This window comes from Rhinoraja longicauda, chromosome 18, assembly GCF_053455715.1.
Source record: "Rhinoraja longicauda isolate Sanriku21f chromosome 18, sRhiLon1.1, whole genome shotgun sequence".
NCBI lineage: Eukaryota > Metazoa > Chordata > Chondrichthyes > Rajiformes > Arhynchobatidae > Rhinoraja > Rhinoraja longicauda.
The window spans coordinates 29,537,526-29,564,581 of NC_135970.1; the positions used below are offsets into that span (position 1 = coordinate 29,537,526).

General features: G+C 46.2%; 2 protein-coding genes across 3 annotated transcripts; one reads left to right on the forward strand and one right to left on the reverse strand.

Moving 5' to 3' along the window:
* On the forward strand, positions 1-15,240 carry gatd1 (glutamine amidotransferase class 1 domain containing 1). 2 transcript variants are annotated; one of them, XM_078415417.1, is made up of 8 exons: positions 1-137; positions 1,652-1,728; positions 2,209-2,314; positions 4,429-4,536; positions 6,269-6,363; positions 7,165-7,258; positions 7,982-8,093; positions 12,329-15,240. In XM_078415417.1, exons 1-8 carry the CDS (start codon positions 89-91, stop codon positions 12,333-12,335), a joined length of 648 nt encoding a protein of 215 aa, XP_078271543.1. In that variant the 5' UTR covers positions 1-88; the 3' UTR covers positions 12,336-15,240. The 2 variants fall into 2 exon arrangements, with proteins under 2 accessions (XP_078271543.1, XP_078271544.1); XM_078415418.1 differs by lacking the exon at positions 1,652-1,728 and having other exon boundaries at positions 54-137.
* On the reverse strand, positions 12,418-26,910 carry LOC144602367 (oncoprotein-induced transcript 3 protein-like). The gene is made up of 5 exons (XM_078415416.1): positions 26,741-26,910; positions 24,383-24,765; positions 23,118-23,223; positions 17,468-17,624; positions 12,418-15,088 (listed from the first exon to the last, which is right to left on the reverse strand). Exons 1-5 carry the CDS (start codon positions 26,882-26,884, stop codon positions 14,949-14,951), a joined length of 930 nt encoding a protein of 309 aa, XP_078271542.1. The 5' UTR covers positions 26,885-26,910; the 3' UTR covers positions 12,418-14,948.
* Between the last annotated feature and the right edge of the window lie 146 nt (positions 26,911-27,056).

Consider the following 27,056-nt stretch of genomic DNA (forward strand, 5'->3'; position numbering starts at 1 on the left):
CGGGTGCAGCGGCCGGGAGGCCGGGGAGAGCCGGAACAGCGAGCGGAGGTTCCGGGGACTGCACGGCCGGCGGTTGCAAGCGGCAGCCATGTCGTCCAAACCCAGCTGCCTGATGGTGTTGAGCGCGGCGGCCGGAGGTGGGGGGGGAGACGCGGAGGGAGGGAGGGGGTGGCGTGGGGAGCAGCGACGGTAAAGGCCGTTCTGCCCGGCGGTGCTATCCCTCCCCGGGTCCTCAGCCTGGGGAGGAGGAGGGGGGGGGGGGGCAAATAGTGCGGCCACTCGGCCCACCCTGCCTGTGCTGGCTCCACCTCCACATCCTGGGGGCACCAGCAATCAGCTATGGTAAAGATAGAGGCCACTCGGCCCACCCTGCCTGTGCTGGATCCACGTTCACAGACTGAGACACCAGCAACGATGAAGATTGAGGCCATTCGTCCCAGCCTGCCTGTGCTATCCCCCATCCTCAGTCTGGGGAACGACGGCAACATAGGGATGGGGAGGTAGAGAGGCCATTCGGCCCAGTCTATCTGTGCTAGCTCCATGTCCACAGACCAAGAGGGCACCAGCAACGATGAAGGCAGTGACCATTCGGCCCAGCCTGGTGGTGCTATCCCCTGTCCTCAGGCTGGGGGAAGGACAGGAACTTAGAGACAGGGTGGAAAGAGGCCATTCAGCTTTGCTTGCCTGTGCTGGTTCTATATTTCCGAGACAGTACGGAGCGAGGCCATTCCGCCCACCTTGCCTGTGCTGTCTCCTTGTCGACATGTTATGGCAGAACCCCATGTTATGGCAGAGGACCAGCAACAGTTCAGAGAGAGAGGCTATTCAGCCTACCAAGCTTGTGCTGGCACTTTGCAAGGTTGCTATGTCTATTCTCTAATTGCAAGCCGGTGGGATTTAAACAATGAACTAATTCTGATGTTGTTCAACCTTTGCACACCTGTACTTCCCAACGGTGATCACAGAAATCGTAGTGATTGCTAATTTTCAGCACCACCCTATACTCTGAACGCTGTTGTCAACTATGTTGCCCCTCTCCTTACTGCAGAGCTTCCTGCAGAGCCAAGGCTGTGGCGTGTAGCTCACTCTGGGAGGTTTGTGTTCCAACTAGCACAGTGGCACAGCTGATAGAGCTGTTACCTCACAGTACCAGAGACCCTGGTTTGATACTGACCTCGGGCGGAGTTTGCACATTCTCCCTGTGTCCGTGTGGGTTTCTCGGGTGCTCTGGTTTACTTCCACATCCCAAAGATGTGCAGATTTGTTGATTAATTGGCTACTGTAAATTGTCCGTAGTGTACTAGTGTACGGGTGATTGTAGGTCGGCGTGGACAGTGGGCTGAAGGGCCCATTTCCATGCTATGTCTCTAAACTAAACTAAACCAATACAAACTACTCTAGTGGCCAATGTGGAATTAATTTTTCACGGTAGTGATTGCAATAAAATGTAGTAGTGTGTGTGTCTGAGTGTGTGTGTGTGTCTGAGTGTGCGTGTGTTTGAGTGTGCGTGTGTGTGTGTCTGAGTGTGCGTGCATTTAATAATTGTAGATGGTAGCACTATGGGATTGTACTAAGGCGACTTGTCTCTTTCCTGTTTTTTCCATCCCTGCCCACTGCTACTGCCAACCACCCCCACTCCCCCAATCTACAGGAGTATCTGCTCAGTCATTTCATCAATCCTTTGTGCTCTGTAGCACAGCTTTTAACCTGCAGATTGCTACTCCAGGGGTAAGTAACTTGTTATGTTATGCACTGTAATGTTTGTTCTACTCTTGAATGGGTGAGATGTCTGATCAGAAGTTCTACAGATTTGTTGAATCAGTCAAGGCCAGAGAGGAGTCAGTCTGAGGAAGGGTCCCGACCCAAAATATCACCTATCCATGTTCTCCAGAGATGCTGCCGGACCTGCATTGTGTGTCTTTCCTTGATAAACCAGCATCTGCAGTTCCTTGTGTCGACCAAAGAGGAGCCATTATTGACAAGATTTTTTAAACATATGTCCTCTGGTTCTTGATTCCTCTACTCTGGGTTGAAGAGCTATGTGCATTCATTCACCTTATCTATTCCCCTCATGATTTTATAAACCTCTATAAGATCACTAGTCACTCTTCTGTGTTCCAAGAAATAAAATCCTTAACTGCCCAACCTCAATAAAAAAACGTTTCACTGTATCATAAACTAAACTATACTTTATGTTGTTTGCATTAGGGGAAGCCAATGGAATTTGTGGAGCTGGATGAGAATAATATTCGGTGGATAAACGATTTTCGTATGAAGCCTTATTCCAATCCGGCTAAGTTGGAGTCAATAGATGGTAGGCTTCTTATCCACGACAATGTGTTTGATAAATTTAGAATACATAGAAAATGGAATAGTACAGCACAGGTACAGGCCCACAAGGTCCCTGCCGAACATAATGCCAAGATAAACCAATCTCCTCTGCTTGCTCATGATCCATATCTCTCCATTCCCTGTATATCCATTTGCCTATCTAAAAACCTCTTCAATGCCCCAGTCATACCTGCCTGCCGTCGCAGCTGCGGCTTGCCTGCAGTCCGTCTGTCTTTTGTGTTTTTTGTTGTTTTTGTATGAATTGTAGTTTTAATATGGTGTAGTGTTTGTATGTTATGTTTGGGGGGGGGGGTGGGAGGGAACGGGAACTGTAAAATTCTCTCTCCCGAACGGAGACGCGACCTTTGTTTCTGTGTCGTGTCCCCGTTCCCGTTGCGGCCTACCACCGGCCATGCACCTGGGAACACCTGGGGCTCTGGTTCGCAGAGCCCGCGGCCCGGACTCACCACCTGCGGCGCTGGCTGCCTGCGAATGCTGCGGGAGCGGCTGCGATTCGTCTCCGGAGGCTCCGGCGCGGGCCGCGTGGACGTCGGAAGCCCGCAGGCCCCTGGATGGGGGCCGACATCGGGAGCTCCGGCAGCGGCAGAGGCAGCGTGTCCGCCCGCCCCGAATCGCGTGGCTTGGGTCGGCCCGCCGCGGACCTTTCACCGTCCGGCGCGGCCTGAAATAGGCCGTTGACCTTTCACCGCCCAGCGGCGGCTTCAATATCGGGAGCCCCGACCGCCCCGACGTGGCAAATCCAACAGCCTGACCGCGGGAGAAGACGGCAGGGAAGAGAAAAAGACATTTTTGGCTTTCCATCACAGTGAGGAGGGACTGGAGGAGACTCACTGTGATGGATGTTTCTTTTTGTTTGGTGTTAGTTGTGATTGTATGTGTTATTGCATTTTTATTGATTATTCTTATTGGTCTTATTGTTTAACTGCGGGTAATGTTTCATTTCACTACACATTTATGTGTATGTGACAAATAAACGACTATTGACTATTGACTATTGACCACCCCATTTGCCAGTGCACCCCAGATACTCACCATCCCCTGTGAGAAATACTTCCCCCACACATCATCTTTAAACTTTGCCCCTCTCACTGTAAACCATGGCCTGTAGTCACTGACATTTCCACCCTGGGGTATAAAGGAAAAGTTAAAATTAGCAATGTATTAAGTATTGGTGAAACTGACATCATTGGGCTTATAATATGCCTGAGAGATTTCAGTGATTCGCCGATTTCAGTATACAACATTGTAGATTTTTAATCCACTTTATTTAAACAAAACCTGAAACTAAACATAGGCACATAGTTCTGGCTCGGGTCGGGTCGGGACCCTTCTTCAGACCTGCTTCAGAGGGGTCCCAACCGGAAACGTCACCCATCCTTTTTTTCCCGAGCTGCTGCCCGACCCGCTGAGTTATTGCAGCACTTTGTGTGTATCTGCAGTACTTTGTTTCTACATACTGTAACTAAACCTACTGCCTCACATCTCACAAAGTGCTGGCTAACTCAGCAGGTCAGGCAGCATCTGTAGACAATGGACAAGCAATGTTTCGGGTCAGGAGCCTTCTTAGTGGTCTGACCCTAAATGTCGCCTGTCGGTTTCCCTCCACAGATGCTGTGTGACCCGTTGAGGCAGGAAACATGTTCCCAATGTTGGGGGAGTCCTGAACAAGGGGCCACAGTTTAAGAATAAGGGGTAGGCCATTTAGAACTGAGATGAGGAAAACCTTTTTCAGTCAGAGAGTTGTGAATCTGTGGAATTCTCTGCCTCAGAAGGCAGTGGAGGCCAATTCTCTGAATGTATTCAAGAAAGAGCTAGATAGAGCTCTTAAGGATAGCGGTCAGGGGGTATGGGGAGAAGGCAGGAACGGGGTACTGATTGAGAATGATCAGCCATGATCACATTGAATGGCGGTGCTGGCTCGAAGGGCCGAATGGCCTCCTCCTGCACCTATTGTCTATTGAGGCACTCCAGTCTTTGTGTTTCGCTTAAGATTCCAGCAGCTACAATTCGTTGTGTCTCCGCATTGGTTTATCTTTTTTTTTTGTATATGCTTCACTCTTAATTTTGTGTCTCAAGGTGCCAGGTACAATGCCATCCTGATTCCTAATTGTCCTGGTGCCATGGTGGACCTTGCGACCAGCGGATACCTGGCCAAGATTCTTCAGAATTTCCGCGCTGAGAAAAGTAAGTATCACGTTCACAATCACAGTAATACAGGTCCACCACTCATTTTCCAGCACCCTTGGATTCAGAGCCTTTCAGGATTATCCATGTTTCCAGACCAACAAAGGTAGCACCCTCCGATTGGAGTTCAGCGGTACCGGAATGGTCCGCCTAGGCTGCCGAGGGGGACTGTGGGGGAAACAAGACACAGGTTGTGTTCCAGACCTGCTATCCAGTGACCTTCATTAGAAATGTGTAGGAAGGAACTGCAGATGCTGGTTTAAACCGAAGATAGACACAAAAAGCTGGAGTAACTCTGTGGTACAGGCAGCATCTCTGGAGAGAAGGAATGGGTGATGTTTCGAGCTGAAGAAGGATCTCGACCCGAAACGTCACCCATTGCTCTCCAGAGATGCTGCCTGTCCCGCTGAGTTACTCCAGCTTTTTGTGTCTATTGACCTTCATTAGAAGGCGTGTATGTGATTTGGCAGAAGGGAGTTTGATGGAACTTAGCTGAATGTTAGCTTTGTTTGTCAAGATTTGTGTGTAAGTAGGAAGACCATGCAGATGCCTCAGACCTGCTATTCCCTGTGGCAGCACGGCATAGCAAACCTGCCTGAGAAAGTGGCACAGGTGGTAGAGCTGCTGGCTCATAGCGCCAAAGACCCGGGTTCGATCCTGACCTCGGGTGCTGTTTGTGCGTGGAGTTTGCATGTTCTCCCTGTGACTGCGTGGGTTTCCTCTGGAATATGGGCTCTGATTTACAACTTTTAATCATCTTGTCCACTAGTTGCTGCCCTCTTGATCTGCCATCATGCAGTGGCACAGTGGTAGAGTTGCTGCCTTACAGCGTCAAAGACCCGGGTTCGATCCTGACTACTTAAGGGCCTGTCCCAGTTATGCGATTTTTAAGGCGACTGCCGGCGACTGTCAAAGTCGTTGCAGATCGCCTAAATTTTCTTTTACCCTACGACAATAACCACAACAATGCCAAGTCAGGTCGTTACAAGTTACATTTTGTGAAACTAGCACCTGGCGAAGAGATTACACCGCCTTTGGAAACATCGCGAAATTCCCACCCTTACCTGACCGTCAAACTGTCGCCTCCAATCTACCTGTCAAATGGCCTGACGGTAAATAAATTGGTTAAACAAAACTGTCTTCTGGTATCTTCAAATGCCTTTTCTTAATTTAATATTACGTGCTTCTAAATGCATCTGTGACAACCTGGCAAACATGGGGACAGCATGCGACAGTGCCCGCAATAAGCTACGAGACCTGGCGACAAGCCAGCTGTCGCCGAGAAATTTCTAGCAGGTAACTTTCTCCGCTACGCGCCGAGATCCGCTACGATTCATTGAAGACTCCTCACGATCATGCCCACGACACCTCGGCGAACATTCGGCAGCAGCCTAGTCGCCGGCAGTCGCCTTAAAATCACCTAACTGGGACAGGCCTTTATATGCTGTCTGTAAGGAGTTTGTACGTTCTCCCTGTGACCGTAGGGGTTATCTCCGGGTGCTCCAGTATCCTCCCACACACTAAAGATGTGCAGTTATGTAGGTTAATTGGATTAGGTAAATTATAAATTGTCCCTAGTAAGTAGGATAGTGTTAGTGTACAGGGATCGTTGTTTGGCACAGATTCAGTGGGCCGAAGGGCTTGTATCTGCACTGTATCTCTAAAGTCAAAAGTCTACATTTGGGTTAGAGCTAATCAGATATTTATATTGTTTTTACTTGTCTAACTGCAGAGCCAATTTGTGTGGTGGGACATGGAGTTGCTGCTTTGTGCTGTGCTACCAACCAAGAAAAGTCATGGATATTCCGGGGCTATAGCTTGACTGGGGTAAGTATCCAGTTTAAACTGTAGACACAAGGAACTGCAGATCCAGTTTGTTCAACAAAAAAAACACAAAGTGCTGGAGTAATACAGCGGATCAGGCAACATCTCTGGAGAACATGGATAGTTGAAATTTCGGGTCGGGACACTTTGGCGGGAGAAAGCAAGAAGAGAGGTGAGGGCAGGACAAAGCCTAGCGAGTGATAGGTGGATACAGGTGAAGGGCAGTTGGGGTGGAGATGAAAGGTTAGAGATAAAAGGGTATAAGATGAGACGAGGAGTAAACTGAAGCCAGAGGAAGGGACATGGGTGGAAGGGGAAAGAGAGTAGGACATCGAAATGTGGTGATGCAGTGGTAATAGCATGTAATAGCAGCGCTTTGGGTTTTGCAGTGGTATTACGGTTATTAATTTATTGTTTTTTTTTTTTTTAAATCATATATTTTCTGTTAATTTGCATTTTGGACCCTGTTAAGCTGCGAGTAATAATTTCATTATTCTGTCGTCTGTACATATTGGTAATTAAACACTTGATTCTTGAAATCTTAGGAGCGTTAGATCCCATTCTTGGGATATGCTGCAAGCAAAACAGCCAATAATGACTTTGGAAATCTGATATTTTGTACATCTCTAAATAACTGTACAAGTCACATGTAATTATTGGTGACAACGTACAGGAAGGAGCAATCCAGCTTACTGATTAAACGGCATCGGTAACGCCTTCCAGGTCCAAAGATGATAATCTGATCAAAGATAAGTGTTTGTATTTTATTGAAATTCTTGTACAGTTGGTCAATTCTTTTTGCAGCCCTCTGTCTTTGAGCTGGTGAGGAGAACAGATTTTGCGAGCCTTCCAATCATAGTGGAGGACTTTGTGAAAGATTCGGGAGCCACCTTCAGTGGTAAGTCATCTTTGGTCCTCAGTAACAAGCTTCAATCTATATATTACATTACTAAAACTCTTGTTTGTTTGTTTCCCCCCCCCCCCCCGTATTGTTCCCCCCCGAATGCTTGTGCCTTATCTTTGTGCCCCCGTCACATGACAGCGTGACAATTTTAGGCCCGCCTTACTCACCATTGTCCTGGGGTCTTTAGTACCCAAGTTTCATTCAAATCGGTCTTATATTTTTAAAGTTATAGACATTTTAAAGTTTAAAATTTACCTTACCCGCCCGAGTGACGGCCAATGAGGATGGGGGGGGCCATGATGGCCGCCGGGGGCGAGAACTGCCCGAGTGAAGGGAGTGGCGGCCAATGAGGGACGGGCCGATGCCACCCCAGGGAAAGGTTTACAGGGATATGGACCAAATGTGGGCAAATGGAACGAGGTTATATGGGGGCAACATAATCGGTTTGGAGAAGTTGGACGTTTGCAAGTCATAGGAGCAGAATTAGGCCTTTTGGCCCGTTGAGTCTCCTACACCATTCAATCATGGCCGACCTATCTTTCCCTCTCAACCCCATTCTCCTACCTTCTCCCCATAATCTTTGACACCCTTACTATTCTAATACCCGAACTACCAAGCAGCCTGTTTCCATGCTGTATGATTCTATGACTGAATGTGGTTTGGATGTTTTGGTTAATCTTCAAGCCCCATGATCCTCTTTACGTCTCTTTCTTTCAGCGAGTGAACCAGATGCGGTCCATGTGGTGGTTGACAGACACCTAATAAGTGGGCAGAATGATCACTGTACTCTCATTGCAGTCCAGAACCTCATCCTATTCTGTAACGTCAGGTGAGGCATTATTGCTCATAATGTTTCATCCCATGCAATAACTCTGGGTATGAACATAAATACCAGATTCAAACTCTGTTCTTTGGTGCTCATAACTTCATCTGCTTCGATCACACATTGTCCATTCCTGGCCATTTCTTCTTCTCCCTGCTCCCATCCAGTCGAAGGTACAGAAACCTGAAAACGCACACCACCAGACACAGGGACAGCTTCTTCCTCTTTGTTATCAGGCTTCTGAACAGTCCTTCCATAAGTTAGGGTGCTGTCCGATTCACCACTACCTCATTGCGGACATCGGTCTTTGTCTCTGGAACTGATGTTGAGAACTATATTCTGCACTCTATCTTCCACTTTGCTCTATCTACTGTACTTGAGTTTGATTTGATCACATTTATGTATGGCTTATCTGATCTGTTTGGATAGCATGCACAACAAAGCTTTTCACTGTCCCTTGGTACATGAGAAAGTAATAACCAGTAAAGAACAACTCTGTGATTCAGTGAGCATGCTGGGAGCTGCCGCAGGTTTGCTGCTGCTGCACGGGTGGGTTTAAACTAAATAGCAGGGGGGGAGGAGTTGAGAAATTGGGAGCATAAGGACGGAGTTAAAGGGGAAGAGAGTACAAGACAAGTTACGAAGGACACCCAAATTAATGGGACGGAAAGTTCAAGAAGGGATAAGAGCGTGAGGTCAGGTGAAATAGGAACTGGTGTGAGAGGAGAGGTGAATACTGAATTAAAAGTGCGAAGTAAAAGAAATAAAGTGGATGAGCTTAAGGCTCAGTTAGAAATTGGTAAGAATGATGTTGTAGGAATTACAGAGACATGGCTGCAAGAGGATCGGAGCTAGGAACTGAATATTCAGGGGTATACCGTCCTATCGAAAAGTCAGACAGGTGGGCGGAGGGGAGATGGGTGGGGTGGCTCTGTAAGGAATGAAATTCAGTCCCTTGTGAGGGGTGACAAAGAAACAGAGTAGAGTCATTGTGGATAGAACTGAGGAATTGTAAGGGTAAATAGACCCTAATGGGGGTTATCTACAGGCCCCAAAACAGTAGCCTGGAGATAGGGTGCAAGTTGCATCAGGAGTTAAAATTAGCATGTAACAAAGGTAATGCTACGGTGGTTATGGGAGATTTTAACATGCAGGTAGACTGGGAAAATCAGGTTGGTACTGGACCCCAAGAAAGGGTGTTTATAGAGTGCCTCCGAGAGGGATTCTTAGAGCAGCTTGTACTGGAACCTACCAGGGAGAAGGCAATTCTGGATTTAGTGTTGTGTAATGAACCAGATTTGATAAGGGAACTCAAGGTAAAGGAACGATTCGGAGGTAGTGACCATAACATGATAAGTTTTAATCTGCAATTTGAAAGGGAGAAAGTAAAATCAGAAGTGCCAGTATTGCAGTTGAACAAAGGGGACTATGTTGGCATGAGGGAGGAGCTGGCCAAAGTTGACTGGAAAGGGACCCTAGCAGGGATGACGGTGGAACAGCAATGGCAGGTGTTTCTGGGAATAATCCAGAAGATGCAGGGTCATTTCATTCCAAAGAGGAAGAAAGATTCTAAGGGGAGTAAGAGGCGATCGTAGCTGACAAGGGAAGTCAAGGACGGCATAAAAATAAAACATAGCGAAGATGAGCGGGAAGCCAGAGGATTAGGAAACTTTTAAAGATCAACAGAAGGTAACTAAAAAGGCATAGGGGAAGAAAAGATGAAATATGAAGGTAAGCTAGCCAAAAATATAAAGGAGGATAGTAAAAGCTTCTTTAGGTATGTGAAAAGAAAAAAATAATGAAGACAAATGTTGGTCTCTTGAAGCCAGAAACAGGTGAATTTATTATGGGGAACAAGGAAATGGCAGATGAGTTGAACAGGTACTTTGGATCTGTCTTCACTCAGGAAGACACAAACAATCTCCCAGATGTACTAGGGGACAGAGGATCTAGGGTGACGGAGTAACTGAAGGAAATTCACATTGGTCAGTAAATGGTGTTGGGTAGACTGATGGGACTGAAGGCTGATAAATCCCCAGGGCCTGATGGTCTGCATCCCAGGGTACTCAAGGGGGTGGCTCTAGAAATCGTGGATGCATTGGTGATCATTTTTCAATGTTCTAGAGATTCTGGATCAGTTCCTGGGGATTGGAGGGTAGCTAATGTTATCCCACTTTTCAAGAAAGGAGGGAGAAAGAAAGCAGGGAATTATAGACCAGTTAGCCTGACATTGGTGGAAAGATGCTGGAGTCGATTATCAAAGATGTAATAGCAGCGCATTTGGATAGCAGTAACAGGATGGATTTACAAGTCAGCATGGATTTACAAAGGGGAATCATGCTTGACAAATCTTCTGGATTTTTTTGAGGATGTAACAAGTAAAATGGACAAGGGAGAGCCAGTGGATGTAGTGTACCTGAACTTTCAGAAAGCCTTTGATAAGGTCCCACACAGGAGATTAGTGGACGATATTAGAGCACATAGTATTGGGGGTAGGGTATTGACATGGATAGAAAATTGATCAGCAGACGGGAAGCAAAGAGTAGGGATTAAAGAGTCCCTTTCAGAATGGCAGGCAGTGACTAGTGGGGTGCCGCAAGGCTCAGTGCTGGGACCGCAGCTATTTACAATACACATTAATGATTTAGATGAAGGAATTAAAAGCAACATTAGCAAATTTGCAGATGACACAGAGCTGGGTGGCAGTGTGAACTGTGAAGAGGATGCTACGAGGATGCAGTGACGGACAGGTTGGGTGAGTGGGCAGATGCATTGCAGATGCAGTATAATGTGGATAAATGTGAGGTTATCCACCGTGGAGGCAAGAACGGGAAGGCAGATTATTATCTGAACGGTGTTAGGTTAGGAAAAGGGGAAATATAACGAGACCTGGGTGTCCTAGTACATCAGTCACTGAAAGTAAGCATACAGGTACAACAGGCAGTGAAGAAAGCTAATGGCATCATGGCCTTCATAACGAGAGGAGTTGAGTATAGGAGCAAAGAGGTCCTTCTGCAGTTGTACAGGGCCCTATGTACAGGGTGAGACCACACCTGGAGTATTGTGTGGAGTTTTGGTCTCCTAATTTGAGGAAGGACATTCTTGCTATTGAGGGAGTGTAGTGTAGGTTCACGAGGTTAATTCCTGGGATGGCGGGACTGTCATACGATGAAAGAATGGGTCGACTGGGCTTGTATTCACTGGAATTTAGAAGGATGAGAAGGGATCTTATAGAAACATATAAAATTATTAAGGGATTGGACACGCTAGATGCAGGATACATATTCCCGATGTTGGGGGAGTCCAGAACCAGGGGCCACGGTTTAAGAATAAGGGGTAGGCCATTTAGAACTGAGATGAAAAAAAATTCACACAGAATTGTGAATTTGTGGAATTCTCTGCATAAGAAGGCAGTGGAGGCCGATTCACTGGATGCATTTAAAAGAGAGTTAGATAGAGCTCTTAGGGCTAGCGGAATCAAGAGGTATGGGGAGAAGGCAGGAAAGAGGTAGTGATTGTGGATGATCAACCATCACATTGAATGGTGGTGCTGGTTCAAAGGGCCAAATGGCCTACTCCTGCACCTATTGTCTGTATCTATGTACCTAGAATAAACCTACAACTCAGTGAAACTGCAAACTAGGTGTATAGAGTACACGGTCATACAGCATAGAAATAGGCTCTTCGGCCCAACTCACCCATACCGACCAAGATGCCCCATTTAAGCTAGTCTCATTTGCCCATACTTACTCTATATTCCTCTAAACCTTTTCTATCGTTGTTCCTGTCCAAATATTTTTTAAATGTTATTTTACCTGCTTCAATCCCCTCCTCTGGCAACTCGTACCATATCCCCACCACCCTTTGAGTAAAAATAATTGCCCCTCAGGCTCCTATTAAATCTTCCCCCTTTCACCTTAAACCGATGCCCTCTGGTTCTTAATTCCCCACTCTGGGTAAAAGACTCTGCATTCGCCCTATCTATCCACCTCATGATTTTATAATGGAAGCTGTGCTCTCTCACCAAAGGCTTGAATGCTATCATAATCATTTAAGAATAATGACGGGCAGAAAATAACAAATTATTATTTACAATCTGCAACAAAAAATTGTCAAGGACCTTTCATAATATAATAATAAAACCTTTTTGAGTTCTGAAGTTTTTTTATCGTTGTTATCAAATAGTTAAGTTGTATTCTTGGTCCTCCAAAAAAAAAAATTTCATTTTTTTTTGGTTTCAGGAAATGATCGCACTTTATTAGTTCATGACTCTATTGAGAACCAGTGTATTGGCTGCTAAACCAAGAAGCACAGAACCTTCCAGGTCCATTAGTGATCGCAAGAGCCAACAGCGAATGTAAGGCAAATGCCTATCCCTGAACAAGCCCCAGCCCTCGGGAACAAGTCTGTCGAGTATTTAGCTCTCAACTCCGTTTGCCCGTATAAAAGATTGTAAATCTCTAATATCGGAAAGAGCAACAAAAAATATGCAGCTGATTAATGCTGAACCTACTTGTGGTTATTGAGCAAATAAACAGCCTCAAAGCTTATACGTTGAACCTTCCTGCAGATCAATGGAGAACAAGGAACACAAAACCCGAGGTAAAAGGTCTTCTGCATGAAACTCCGTAAAAAAACTGGCACTCGAAGCATTGAAAACAAAGATGCTGAGAGACTCAGAAGGGTAGGCAGCATCCGTGAAGAGAGAAACAGAGTTAACGTTTTATTGGAATAAAGAGTCATACAGCAGAGAAACAGGTCCTTTGCCCCAACTCATCCAACCTGACCAAGATGCCGAGCTAGTCTCATTTGCCTGCATTTGGTCCATATCCATCTAAGTTTTTCCAATCCATGTACTTGTCCAATGTTATTGTACCTGCTACAAATACCCCCTCTGGCAGCTCATTCCATATACCCTAAGTGAAAAAGTTGCCCCTCGGGTTCCTATTAAATCTTTCTCTTTTTACCTTAAACCTATGTCCTCTGGTTCTTGATTTCCTTACCCTAGGTAAAAGACTGTGCATTTATTCCCCTCCTGATTTTATACACCTTTTTCAGATCATCCCTTAGCCTTCTGCCCTCCAAGGAATAAAGCCTGCCCAACCTCTCCCTATGTCAGGCCCTCGAGTCCTGGCAACGTCCTCATAAATCTTCTCTGCTCCCTTTCCAGCTTAATGACATCCTTCCTATAGCAGGGTTACAAAAACTGAACAGAATACCCCAAATGCAACCTCACTGACGTCTTATACAATCACCAACATCTCGTGTGTTTATATATGGCATTTTTAAAATTTCAGATTTAATTTCATTTGCATTTTTTTTATTTTGGAGCAGTATATGGGTTTTTTTACAATTGTAAATTGGAAGCATTAACTTTCTTATGGAGAGTTGGGTCTTTCTTGGCTGCCATGAATGTTAGCAGCGGAATTGTTAAGAGGAATAGGTCATACAGCGTGGAAACAGGCCCCATGGCCCAACTTGCCCACGCCAACCAACTTGCCCCATTTAGTCCCACCTGCCTGCGTTTGGCCCATATCCCTCGAAACCTATCCGATCCAAGTACCTGTCTAAATGTTTCTTAAACATTGCGTTAGTACCTGCCTCAACTACCTCCTCTGGCAGCTCGTTCCATATACCCAACCATCCCTTGTGTAAAAAAGTTACCCCTCGGGTTCCTATTAAATCTTTCCCCTCCCCCCAACCTTAAACCTATTCAAAGCACTTCAGGTATCAGGTTAGAATTGGACACGTGTGTAGGAAAGAACTGCACATGCTGGTTTAAATCGAAGGTAGACACAAAATGCTGGAGAAACTCAGCAGGATAGGCAGCATCTCTGGAGAGAAGGAACGGGTGACGTTTCGAGTCGAGACCCTTCTTCAGACTGATTCAGACAGACTGATTCCAACACATGTTGGAAACTACGCACAGATATCAGTGTATGTTGTGGTATCTGCACTCAAGTGATGGCAGAGTGGCACTCTGTTTGAAATTATACAGCTGTGTAATTTATCATGTAGCAGCGTGGGATCTTCATCCTACTGATGATCTATGCACTAATACTGAGGGAGTTAACAGACCATAGAAAAGTGCAACACAGAAAGGCCTTTCAGCCCACATCGTTTAGTTTAGTTTAAAGATACAGCATTGAAACAGGCCCTTCGGCCCACCGAGTCCATGCCAACTAGCGATCTCCCTTCACTAGCTCTATCCTACAGACTAGGGACAACTTACAGAGGTCAACTAACCTACAAACCTGCACGTCTTTGGAGTGTGGGAGGAAACCAGAGCACCCGGAGAAACCCCACTTAGTCACAGGGAGAACACACAAACTCCATACAGACAGCACCTAACATCAGGATTGAACCTGGGTCTCTGCCGCTGTGAGGCAACAGCTCTACCACTGCGCTGCCAAGTGTCTGTACCAAACTTGAAGCCTTGCTAAACCCGCACGTGAGACCCCTCCATTCTCTGCATATCTGTATATCTATCAAAAATGTTCTTTCATGTCACCATCGTAAAGTTAGAGCTTTAGTAAAGATATAGATAAAGGCGTAAAGAACTGCAGGTGCTGGAATAACACAGCAGGTCAGTCAGCATCTCTGGAGGTCATGGGTTATGGAACGTCACCTATCCCTGTCTTCTAGAGGTGCTGCCTGACCTGCTGAGTTATTCCAGCACTCTGTCCTTTTAAGTTAGAGATTCCTTCCAACCCAGAGAGAGAGAGAGCCACAGGCGATCCTGACATCGAGTGAGGATGTGAGGCACCTGGTTGACTGCAGAGGGAGCTGAAGGAAAACACCAACGAATAGAAACTCATTAGATCTCCGGGAAGGCACGGTGCTGGCTGATGGACTTGTTTGTCAGAATCGCCTGGATCGGGAAGATCTAACGTCTCCTCTGTAGTATAGTCCTACAAATGATCTCTTCAACAGGATCAAAACGATGTAGACCACGGCGCCTGCCAACGACAGCCCGACTGTAATGACAGCATAATTAGCACCTGGGATTAAAGAAGAAATAATTTAAAGTTTAAGGCTGTGCACACCTTGTAACTGTTATTATACATGGCGACTCTGTATACTTTCTGTACAGCACTGAAAACAAGAATTTCACTGTGACGTGTCATGTGATAATAAAGTATAAATCTATTAAAACGGGTTGGCATTGTGGCTGTGTGTTTATTTAGCAAAGAAGCCATTACATTTTGAGGGAGGAAGGTAATAACCTTCTGCTGGATAGACACAAAATGCTGGAGCAACTCAGAGGGTCAGGCACATCTCTGAAGGAAAGGGATAAGTGACATTTTGGGTCGGGACCCTTCTTCACTTGGAAATTAGGTGGGGGGGGGAGGTTGGTTGAAGGGTTTTGACCCAAAAAATCCCCCAATCTTTTTCTCCAGAGATGCTGCCTGACCCGCTGAGTTACTCTAGCACTTTGGTATAAACCAGCATCTGCAGTTCTTTGTTTCTACCTTCTGATGAACCTTGTGTAGAAAAGAACTGCAGGTGCTGGTTTAAATCGAAGGTGGACACAAAATGCTGGAGTAATTCAGCGGGACAGGCAGCATCACCGGAGAGAAGGTATGGGTGACGTTTCGGGTCGAGACTGAAGAAAGGGTCCTTCTCTTTCCTTCTCTCCAGAGATGCTACCTGTCCTGCTGAGTTACTCCAGCATTTTGTGTCGATCATCTGATGAACCTTGTTTAACTTGGATACAAGGGATACAAGGATGCTAGAATATGACTGGAATTTGAAAGGTTTTTAGAAAGGCAAATGTATATGCAGGGAAATGTGGATATGGATCACGTGCAGGTAGAGGGGATTAGTTTAACATGGCATCATGTTCAGCACAGACATTGTGGGCCGAAGGGCCTGTTCCTGTGCCGTATGTTCTATGATCCTTAACTGACGGGGCGCAGCAGTAAATATGCTGCCTGACAGCGCCAGAGACACGGGTTTGATTCTGACTACGGGTGCTGTCTGTATGGAGTTTGAACATTCTCGCTGTGACTGCGTGGGTTTTCTCAAGGTGCTCCGGTCTCCCACACTCCAAAGACATGCGGGGTTTGTAGATTGCGTAACTGCAGATGCTGGATTAAATCGAAGGTAGACACAAAATGCTTAAGAAGGGTCTCGACCAAAAATGTCACCCATTCCTTCTGTCCAGAGATGCTGCCTGGCCCCCTGAGTTACTCTAGCATTTTGTATCTACCTTCGGGTTTGTAGATTAATTGGCTTTGGTAAAATTGTAAATTGTCCGCGTAAAATTGTACATCGGCTTGGACTCGGTGGGCCGAAGGGCCGATTTCTGCATTGTGCATCTCTAAAGTCTAACTGGTGAATAATTGAAGGCTCGCCCCTCTTCTACTAAGTTCATGACATGACTTGCAGAGGCTAATGTGAACCATTTAGTTCTTGAGCTCATGAGTTTCCAATGTACACCCAAGATGATAAGATGCAATGAGTCAATCTCTTTAAAATATACTGCACAAGGAAGTAATTTTACAAATGGTTCAAGCATGCTGTGCTGAATGACTCAGGTAAATTTGCTTCCTGGTAATAACGATCAGGAAAATCTTGGGTTTGAAGTTAACTACCTTGTGGAGCAGCTAAATTAGATCATCTATGTGACTATTTCTATTTAGGGTGTTGCACAGGGACAAGATGGTATGGGTACTGAACATGTGCAGGAAGGAACTACAGATGCTGGTTAAAACCAAAGATAGACACAAAAAGCTGGAGTAACTCAGCGGGTCAGACAGAATTAATTGAGTCTTTTACACAGAGTTGAGGAATCAAAAACCAAATGGAGAGAAGAGACTGAGTATAGTCACTCGTAGAAACAAGGAATCGTTTCTGTCTGATCCGCTGAGTTACTCCAGCTTTTTGAGTCTATCTTGGGTACTGAAGATATCAGCCAGTCCTTCTTACTCCTGGTCACTGCCCGTTTACGGGGATATGTTTGGGTGTTGGATCAGGAATAAGGTAATACTCATCTATAGGTGACATTTTGGGTCGGGACCCTTCTTCACGTCACTTATCACAAGTCTTCCACAGATGCTGTCTGAGCCGCTGAGTTACTCCAGCATTTTTTTTTTTTTTTTACGATAAACTAGCAACTCCAGTTCCTTGTGCCCCTCTATAAGATTGTACTCTGCCATATTGGGCCCTTAATCAGGATTGAACCCGGGTCTCTGGCGCTGAAAGTAAGGCAGCAACTCTACCGCCGCGTCACAGTGCCGCCCCCAATTGGGACTAGTTTAAGTGGGGCATCTTGGTCGCCATGAACCAGTTGGGTTTAAGGGTCCGTTTTCCTGCTGCATGACTCTAGCAAAGAATCAATAACACCTGGAAAAAGAAACTAGCATTATCATTCTCACCCAAGTCGATCTCCTTTGTGATGTGCACTGGTCCAGCCCTGACCTGTTGCAGGGCTAATTGGACCGTCCACGGGGCAGTGCCAGGAACACACCCCTGTGTGCATGGGTAGGGGCTGGGTGCATGGGCACAGAGCAGCACACTGCAAGTGACAAACACCTGAAGGAGAGAAGAGAACGTCAATAGTCATCTGTATCAACAAGGAACTGCAGACCGCTGGTTTACAAGAAAAGACAGAAAGTGCTGGAGTAACACAACAAGTCAGGCGACAAGTTTAGTTTAGAAATACAATGTGGAAATAGGCCCTTCGGCGCGCCGACCAACGATCCCTGCACACTTAACTCTATCGTGCACGCACTAGGGCCAATTTACAATTTTACCAAGCCAATTAACCAATAAACCTGTACGTCTTTGGAGTGTGGGAGGAAACGGGAGCTCCTGGAGAAAATCCAGGCAGGTCACGGGAAGAACATACACTCTGTACAGATAGCGCCTGGAGTCGCTCGAACCCAGGTCTCTGGCACTGTAAGGCAGCAACTCTACCGCTGCATCACCCTGCCACCTTCACTGTGGAGAACATGGATGGGACACATTTCAGGTCGGCATCCAGTCTGAAGAAGGTTCCTGACCCAAACATCACCTGATGGCAACGCTGGAATTTTTTCTTTTTTTCTTTGAGGCTTTTACCCAGAGTTGGGGAATTAAGAACCAGAAGGACAGAAGAGACTGAATAATAGTCACTCGTGGAAGCAAGGAATCGTGTACAAAATCATGAGGGGAATAGATTGGGTAAATACCCAGAGCCTTTTGCCCAGAGTTGGGGATTTAATAACCAAGGACATAGGTTTAAGGTTTGAGGGGAACGATTTAATAGGAACCTGAGGGGCAACTTTTTTTACACAACTTGTGGCAGGTGACTCTTGCATATGGACCTAGGGGGTTGATTCTATGCATTATGTACTTAATCTGGGATTAGACAATAGACAATAGGTGCAGGAGTAGGCCATTCAGCCCTTCGAGCCAGCACAGCCATTCAATGCGATCATGGCTGATCACTCTCAATCAGTAATGTATGGCAATAATCTTACTGATATGTATGCAAAAAACAAATATCACTGTACCTTGGTCCACATGATAATAAAGAACCATTGAACTGTTGTATATGGAACTTGCTGCCGGAGGAGGTAGTTGAGGCAGGTACTATCACAACGTTTAAAAAACATTTGCACATGGATAGGTTTTGAGGGATATGGGCCAAACTCCATAATCTTTGATGCCCTGTCTAATCAAGAACCCATCAATCTCCATTCAGAAAGACCTAATGATTTGGCTTCCACCAACATTTGTGCGATGAATTCTACAGATCCACCACTTTCTGACTCAAGACATTCCACCTCATTTCCATTCGAAAGGCATGTCCTTTTATTCTGAGGCTGTGCCCTCTGGTACCAGACTCTCCCACTAGTGGAAACATCCTCTCTCCATATCCACTCTATCCAGGCCTTCCATAATTTGGTAGGTTTCAATGAGATCCCCTCTTAGCCTTCTAAACTGTAGCAAGTACAGGCCCAGAGCCTTCAAACGCTCATCCTACATTATTGATTGATTCTTTCTCGGTTCAGCCGACAATTACAGGACGGGAGACTGCAGATGCTGGAATCTTAAGCACAATGCAAAATACTGGAGGAACTCAGCTGGCCAGGCAGTATCTGTGGAGGGAAAGGACAGGCGAGGTTTCGGGTCGGGACCCTGATTGGAATAGGGGGAGAAAGCTAGAAAAGAGAGATGGGGGGGGGGGGAGTGGGGGGGGTGGAGGCAGGACAGAACCTGCCATGTCGTAGGTGGAGGTGGGGAGGGGGGTGGTTGATTTGGCACATGGGTGGATAAATGTTAGGGATAACAGGGATTCAATGAGGTGTCAGGTAAGGAGAGAAGAGGAGTGAAATGTAAAGCCAGAGGGAGGAATGTTTGTGGAAGGGGACAGCGGGTAGAGGTGGGATAATAGGTGTTGGGGCATGAGAGAGGGAGGGGGAAGATAGGGTGATATTTAAAGTTGTAGTATTTAATGCTCATAATGATGGGAATGAAGGAGGATCTGAAACGTCACCTATCCATGTTCCATGTTCTCCAGAGATGCTGCCTGACCCACTGAGTTACTCCAGCACTTTTTGTCTTTTTTGTTGTTGTTGTAAACTAGCATTTGCAGTTCCTCGTTTCTAATGTTCATGCCGCTGGGATGTAAACTACCCAAGCAGAATATGAGATGCTGTTCCTCCAGTTTGTGTGCGGCCTCACGCTGACAGTGGAGGAGGCCCAGGACAGAAAGGTCAATAGACAATAGACAATAGGTGCAGGAGTAGGCCATTCAGCCCTTCGAGCCAACACCGCCATTCAATGCGATCATGGCTGATCTCTCTCAATCAGTACCCCGTTCCTGCCTTCTCCCCATACCCCCTCACTCCGCTATCCTTAAGAGCTCTATCCAGCTCTCTCTTGAAAGCATCCAACGAACTGGCCTCCACTGCCTTCTGAGGCAGAGAATTCCACGCCTTCACCACTCTCTGACTGAAAAAGTTCTTCCTCATCTCCGTTCTAAATGGCCTACCCCTTATTCTTAAACTGTGGCCCCTTGTTCTAGACTTCCCCAACATTGGGAAGATGTTTCCTGCCTCTAATGTGTCCAATCCCCTAATTATCTTATATGTTTCAATAAGATCCCCCCTCATCCTTCTAAATTCCAGTGTATACAAGCCTAATTGCTCCAGCCTTTCAACATACGACAGTCCCGCCATTCCGGGAATTAACCTAGTGAACCTACGCTGCATGCCCTCAATAGCAAGAATATCCTTCCTCAAATTTGGAGACCAAAACTGCACACAGTACTCCAGGTGCGGTCTCACCAGGGCCCGGTACAACTGTAGAAGGACCTCTTTGCTCCTATACTCAACTCCTCTTGTTATGAAGGCCAACATTCCATTGGCTTTCTTCACTGCCTGCTGTACCTGCATGCTTCCTTTCAGTGACTGATGCACTAGGACACCCAGTTCTCGTTGAACATCCCCTCTTCCTAACTCGATAATAATCTGCCTTTCTATTCGTACTTCCAAAGTGAATAACCTCACACTTATCTACATTAAACTGCATCTGCCATGTATCCGCCCACTCACACAACCTGTCCAAGTCACCCTGCAGCCTTATTGCATCTTCCTCACAATTCACACTACCCCCCAGCTTAGTATCATCTGCAAATTTGCTAATGGTACTTTTAATCCCATCATCTAAATCATTAATGTATATCGTAAATAGCTGGGGTCCCAGCACTGAACCTTGCGGTACCCCACTGGTCACTGCCTGCCATTCCGAAAGGGACCCATTTATCCCCACTCTTTGCTTTCTGTCCGTCAACCAATTTTCTATCCATGTCAGTACCCTACCCCCAATACCATGTGCTCTAATTTTGCCCACTAATCTCCTATGTGGGACCTTGTCGAAGGCTTTCTGAAAGTCGAGGTACACCACATCCACTGACTCTCCCCTGTCAATTTTCCTAGTTACATCCTCAAAAAATTCCAGTAGATTTGTCAAGCATGATTTCCCCTTCGTAAATTTATGCTGACTCGGAATGATCCTGTTACTGCTATCCAAATGCTCAGCAATTTCGTCTTTTATAATTGACTCCAGCATCTTCCCCACCACTGATGTCAGACTAACTGGTCTATAATTACCCGTTTTCTCTCTCCCTCCTTTCTTAAAAAGTGGGATAACATTTGCTATCCTCCAATCCACAGGAACTGATCCTGAATCTATAGAACATTGAAAAATGATCTCCAATGCTTCCACTATTTCTAGAGCCACCTCCTTAAGTACCCTGGGATGCAGACCATCAGGCCCTGGGGATTTATCAGCCTTCAGTCCCATCAGTCTACCCAAAAACTTTTCCTGCCTAATGTGGATTTCCTTCAGTTCCTCCATCACCCTAGGTTCTCCGGCCCCTAGAACATTTGGGAGATTGTGTGTATCTTCCTCAGTGAAGACAGATCCAAAGTAACAGTTTAACTCGTCTGCCATTTCTTTGTTCCCCATAATAAATTCCCCTGCTTCTGTCTTCAAGGGTCCCACATTTGCCTTGACTATTTTTTTCCTCTTCACGTACCTAAAAAAACTTTTACTATCCTCCTTTATATTATTGGCTAGTTTACCCTCGTACCTCATCTTTTCTCCCTGTATTGCCTTTTTGGTTAACTTTTGTTGCTCTTTAAAAGAGTCCCAATCCTCTGTCTTCCCACTCTTTTTTGCTATGTTATACTTCCTCTCCTTGACTTCCCTTGTCAGCCACAGGTGTCTCTTACTCCCTTTAGAGTCTTTCCACCTCTTTGGGATAAATTGATCCTGCAACCTCTGCATTATTCCCATGGGAATGGGAAGGGGAGTTAACATGGTAGGCTACAAGATGATCTGGCAGGCCTCGGGAGACCGAGTACAAGTGTTGGGCGATGTGGTGACTTTGAACTGTCACCAACTCAGTACAGCAGAATCCCATGGAACGATTAACAAGTTGCCATACCTGTTCCGTTCTCCTTCCTTGCAGGTGTTCAGTCGTCTTTAATTCTCAGGTACACTGCCAAAAACACATTATCTTTTCCAACCACATGAGGTATGTACCTCACCTAGTAATGTCACTTAAAAATTCTGATACATCAAAAATGCAGGTTAACCTGCTCTTAGCACAAGACAAAGTGCTGGCGGAACACTGGGCGGTACAGTGGTGCTGGGGTGGAGTTGTTGCCTTATAGCGCCAGAGACCCGGGTTCGATTCTGACAACATGTGTTGTCTGCACGGAGTTTGTACGTTCTGCCTGTGACGGCGTGGGATTTCTCCGGGTGCTCCGGTTTCCTCCCACATCCCAAAGACACGCGGGATTGTGGGTTAATTGGCCCCTGTAACCCGGGTGTGTAGTGAGTGCGCGAGAAAGTGGGATAACATTGAACTGGTGTGTGAATAGGTGATGTCGCAGTGAATGTGGTCGCAGTGGAGTTGAGAGAACTGTAAGGAAGCGATGAGCTCATGGAAAAAGAAATAAACGATTGATAGGAAACAGATAATCTGGAGCATGGTTTAACAAACAGTTTTGAAACGACAGTCTGTTTTAGAGCATATAATATATTGTTAATGGATCATTTCAACAGAAATACATTAACGGAATAAAATGTGTGGATCCTCATGAGGTTCGCAGTTCAGCACTAAGCTAGATAATACATTTCTTCACTGAGCCAATATGTGGGTAGCACAGTGGTAGAGCTGTTGCCCCACAGCGCCGGAGACCCGGGTTCGATCCTGACCTCGGGTGCTGCCTGTGTGTGGAGTTTGCATTTTCTCCCTGTGACCACGTGGGTTTCCTCCGGGTGCTCTGGGTTCCTCCCACACCCCCAAAGACTTGCAGGTTTGTAGGTTAATTGGCCCTCTGTAAATTGCCCTGAGAGTGTAGGGAATTACCTATATCTAGCATGAACAGGTGATCGATGGTCAGTGTGGACCCGATGGGCCGTAGGGCCTGTTTCCACGCTGTATCTCTGAACTAACTCCTTTAAATTCTTTTTAAACATGCTACTATACATTTTAACGCTAAGATGAAGGTGGCTTTGAATGAATACCTGGGCAGTGTGCCACGGTAAAGAAGATAGTTTGACAGAGTATACTCTCTCTTTTTGATTTTCGGTCTGATGTTCCTCCACTGCGCTGTAACGTAGACAGCTGTCTCTAACAAAAAGAGAGAGAGAGTGAGGAGAAAATACCGTTTGATGTGATTCCAGCTCCACATGCATCAGCATGGCTTAGTCATCGCAACTTTGATGCTAGCTCAAAGAAAAGACACATCAAGACTTGAACACAGTCACAATTCCAACTTTAAAATACAAGAAACGGCCACAGACTTACTTACGCAGCATGGAAATAGGTCCTTCGACCCATGCTGATCAAGATGACCGTTTGAGCTAATCACATCTGCTTGCGTTTGGCCCATATCCCTCCAAACCTTTCCTTTCCGTGCATGCGTTGGCACAGCGGGGCACATGTTGGGTGGCACAGTGGCACAGCAGTAGAGCTGGTGCTCCCGTTTCCTTCCACATTCCAAAGACGTGCAGGTTTGTAGGTTAATTGGCTCTGTAAATTGGCCGTGGTGAGTGGGATAGAACAAGTGTATGGGCTGATTGTTGGTCAGTGTGGACTTGGTGGGCCAAAAGGCCTGCTTCCACACTGTCCCTAAGCTAAGCTGTGTGCAAATCAGTGGCATGGGTGTTTTGTTTAAAGATAGGAACGAACACTACTGGAAGGCAGCAACTCTACCGCTGTGCCTCTGTACTGCCCAAACTGGTACCAATTGGGCAAAGGGCCTGTTTCTGACCTATATGACTCTATGGCTATACATTTGTGGAACTATGAATTGAACAGCAGCCCAACAGCGTGATCTTGAGCATCACTTTCAATCTTCATGGGGGGGGGGGGCACAGTGGCGCAGCAGTAGAGTTGCTGCCTTACAGCGCCAGCGACCTGGGTTCAATCCTGGCTACGGGTGATGTCAGTGGGGTTTACCCATTTTCCTCGTGACTGCATGGGTTTTCTCCGGGTCCTCCGGTTTCCTTGTACATCCCAAAGACGTGTAGGTTTGTAGGTTAATTGGCTTCTGTGAATTGTCTCTAGTGTGCAGGATAGAACTAGTGTACGGGGTGATCGCTGGTCGGCACGGACTCAGTGGGCCGAAGGGCCTGTTCCCACACTGTATCTCTAAACTAAACCAAACTCCCCATTACATCTCACACCACCTGAATCGGGAAACATATTGCCCTTTATCATGGGGTAAAGAAAAGAGAGACGGGCTTAAAAATGGAGTCTCATCAATGAAATATAAAAGCTTCCTTACCCGTGTTTGAAGAGAGTGACTCCTGCTGAAGAATTGTGTTGCTCTGATATCTGACAAGACTCCACGTGGAGCGAGCAGGAAGACTTGTTGCTGTTGGCAACGATGCTGATGTATAAATGGTCCTTGGTGGTGGTGTTAAACGGGGAGTCTGGGCCCGCTGCCCACCAACTCGAGTTGAACTCTTTGCTGAACTGTATTTCAAAGCTGTCGACCCTGAAGACCTTGTCCAAGGTACTCTTCTGCACCTTGGCCTCTTCACTAGCGTTGGTGGATCGAAGGAACTTGCACATCAACGGGACCATTACCCAATTCGGCTGCTCTGAAATTTTATCTCTGCTCCGACTGAAGATTTTATTTGTGAAGATGTAATGGGATTTATCTTCCTGAGAGGAAGAAATACACGCCATTAATCCAAGCATGAGGTGCTGCATTTTGGCAATCAAAATAGGACGTACAGGGTAAATGGTAGGGAATTGAGGAATGCAGTGGAACAGAGGGATCTGGGAATAACTGTGCATTGTTCCCTGAAGGTGGAATCTCATGTGGATAGGGTGGTGAAGAAGGCGTTTGGTATGCTTGCCTTTATAAATCAGAGCATCGAATATAGAAGTTGGGATGTAATGTTAAAATTGTACAAGGCATTGGTGAGGCCGAATCTGGAGTATGGTGTGCAGTTCTGGTCGCCAAATTATAGGAAGGATGTCGACAAAATGGAGAGGGTACAGAGGAGATTTACTAGAATGTTGCCTGGGTTTCAGCACTTAAGCTACAGAGAGAGGTTGAACAGGTTGGGTCTTTATTCTTTGGAGCGTAGAAGGTTGAGGGGGGACTTGATAGAGGTTTTAAAAAATTTAAGAGGGACGGACAGAGTTGACGTGGGTAGGCTTTTCCCTTTGAGAGTGGGGAAGATTCCAACAAGGGGACATAGCTTCAGAATTGAGGGACAAAAGTTTAGGGGTAACATGAGGGGTAACTTCTTTACTCAGAGGGTGGTGGCTGTATGGAATGGGCTTCCGGTGGAAGTGGTGGAGGCAGGCTCGATTTTATTATTTAAGAGTAAATTGGATAGGTATATGGATAAGAGGGGATTAGAGGGTTATGGTCTGAGAGCAGGTAGATGAGACTAGGTCAGGGAGAGTGGTCGGCGTGGACTGGTAGGGCCGAACGGGCCTGTTTCCGTGCTGTAGTTGTTATATGGTTATATGGTTATATGAGGGAAATACAAATAAAACGTGAAACAATACAGCACAGGAACAGGCCCTTCAGCCAATAGGTGTGCAGGAAGGAACTGCAGATGCTGGTTTATACCAGAGATAGACACAAAGTGCTGGAGTAACTCAGCGGGTCAGGCAGCATCTCTGGAGAAAAGGAATAGGTAATGTTTCGGGTCGGGACACAGCTCCAAACTCTTCATGAATGACCTGAAACATCACCAATTCCTTTTCTCCAGAGATTTAGATTTAGATTTAGAGATACAGCGTGGAAACAGGCCCTTCGGCCCACCGAGTTCGCGCCGCCCAGCGATCCCCGCACATTAACACTATCCTACACACACTAGGGACAATTTTCTTTTTTACATTTACCCAGTCAATTAACCTACAAACCTGCACGTCTTTGGAGCGTGGGAGGAAACCGAAGATCTCGGAGAAAACCCACGCAGGTCACGGGGAGAACGTACAAACTCCGTACAGACGGCGCCCGTAATCAGGATCGAACCTGAGTCTCCGGCGCTGCATTCGCTGTAAGGCAGCAACTCTACCGCTGCGCCACCGTGGTGCCGACTCGTTGTCAGGCCGCCGATGCTGCCTGACTCACTGAGTTACTCCAGCATTTTGTGTCAACCTTCAGTCAACAATGTCCATGCCGAACATAATGCCAAGACCATCTCTTATCTACCTGCATATAATCCATATCCCTCCATTCCCAGCATATTCATGTGCCTATCTAACCGCCACTATCGTATCCACCTCCACACTCTCACCACCCTACATACAAACAAATGTACCCGGCACATCTCCTTTGAGCTGATGTTTATTAACAAAAAAAGACACAAAGCGTTGGAGTAACTCAGAAGGTGAGGCAGCATCTCTGGAGAACATGGATGGGTCAGGGAACTAGACTATTATGCTATCAACACTATAATAAACAAGGCAAAAGAGTTCAGTATTTGTATATAGAAATTTGTTTTCTCATTTCTTATATTGTTCGCAGAGTACTATGTTTCCATATTCAGTTGTACTGCTGCAAGTAAGAATTTCATTGTTCTGTCTGGGACTTTATGACAATAAAACACCCTTGAATCTCGACTCTTGAAGGTTCCCTTCCCCTCGTGATCCCAAATGCAAGGTTGCTACATACCAGTAACACAGTGCCACACCCCAAGAGGGGAATGATTAGCAACAGATGAGTGCTATTGCCAGTGACGTTACAGGAAGCATCGTTGAGCTGCAAGCGATCGTCCGGTAGGTTTGCCACCAACATTCTTGGGGCACACACAATCATGAAATCGGGGCAAACACTGCAGATCTGTGGCAAACAGAGACAGGAGTGAGCCTTGCTGCAATGCTCCAATAAAGCAACGTCTTCTTGCACGTTAAGCAGTGTTCATTAAAGGACACCCAAGAGCTGGAGTAACTCAACGGGTCAGGCAGCATCCGTGCAGAACGTGGATAGG

Excerpts from the sequence above, each read along its gene's own strand:
- LOC144602367 (XM_078415416.1), bottom strand. The coding sequence starts at position 26,884 with ATGATTGTGTGTGCCCCAAGAATGTTGGTGGCAAACCTACCGGACGAT. Across the intron at positions 24,766-26,740 it reads GGTGTGGCACTGTGTTACTG|GAAGATAAATCCCATTACAT; the intron begins GTATGTAGCAAC and ends TCTTCCTCTCAG. Across the intron at positions 23,224-24,382 it reads GTCACTCTCTTCAAACACGG|AGACAGCTGTCTACGTTACA; the intron begins GTAAGGAAGCTT and ends TCTTTTTGTTAG.
- gatd1 (XM_078415417.1), top strand. The coding sequence starts at position 89 with ATGTCGTCCAAACCCAGCTGCCTGATGGTGTTGAGCGCGGCGGCCGGA. Across the intron at positions 138-1,651 it reads GTTGAGCGCGGCGGCCGGAG|GAGTATCTGCTCAGTCATTT; the intron begins GTGGGGGGGGAG and ends CCCAATCTACAG. Across the intron at positions 2,315-4,428 it reads TAAGTTGGAGTCAATAGATG|GTGCCAGGTACAATGCCATC; the intron begins GTAGGCTTCTTA and ends TTGTGTCTCAAG.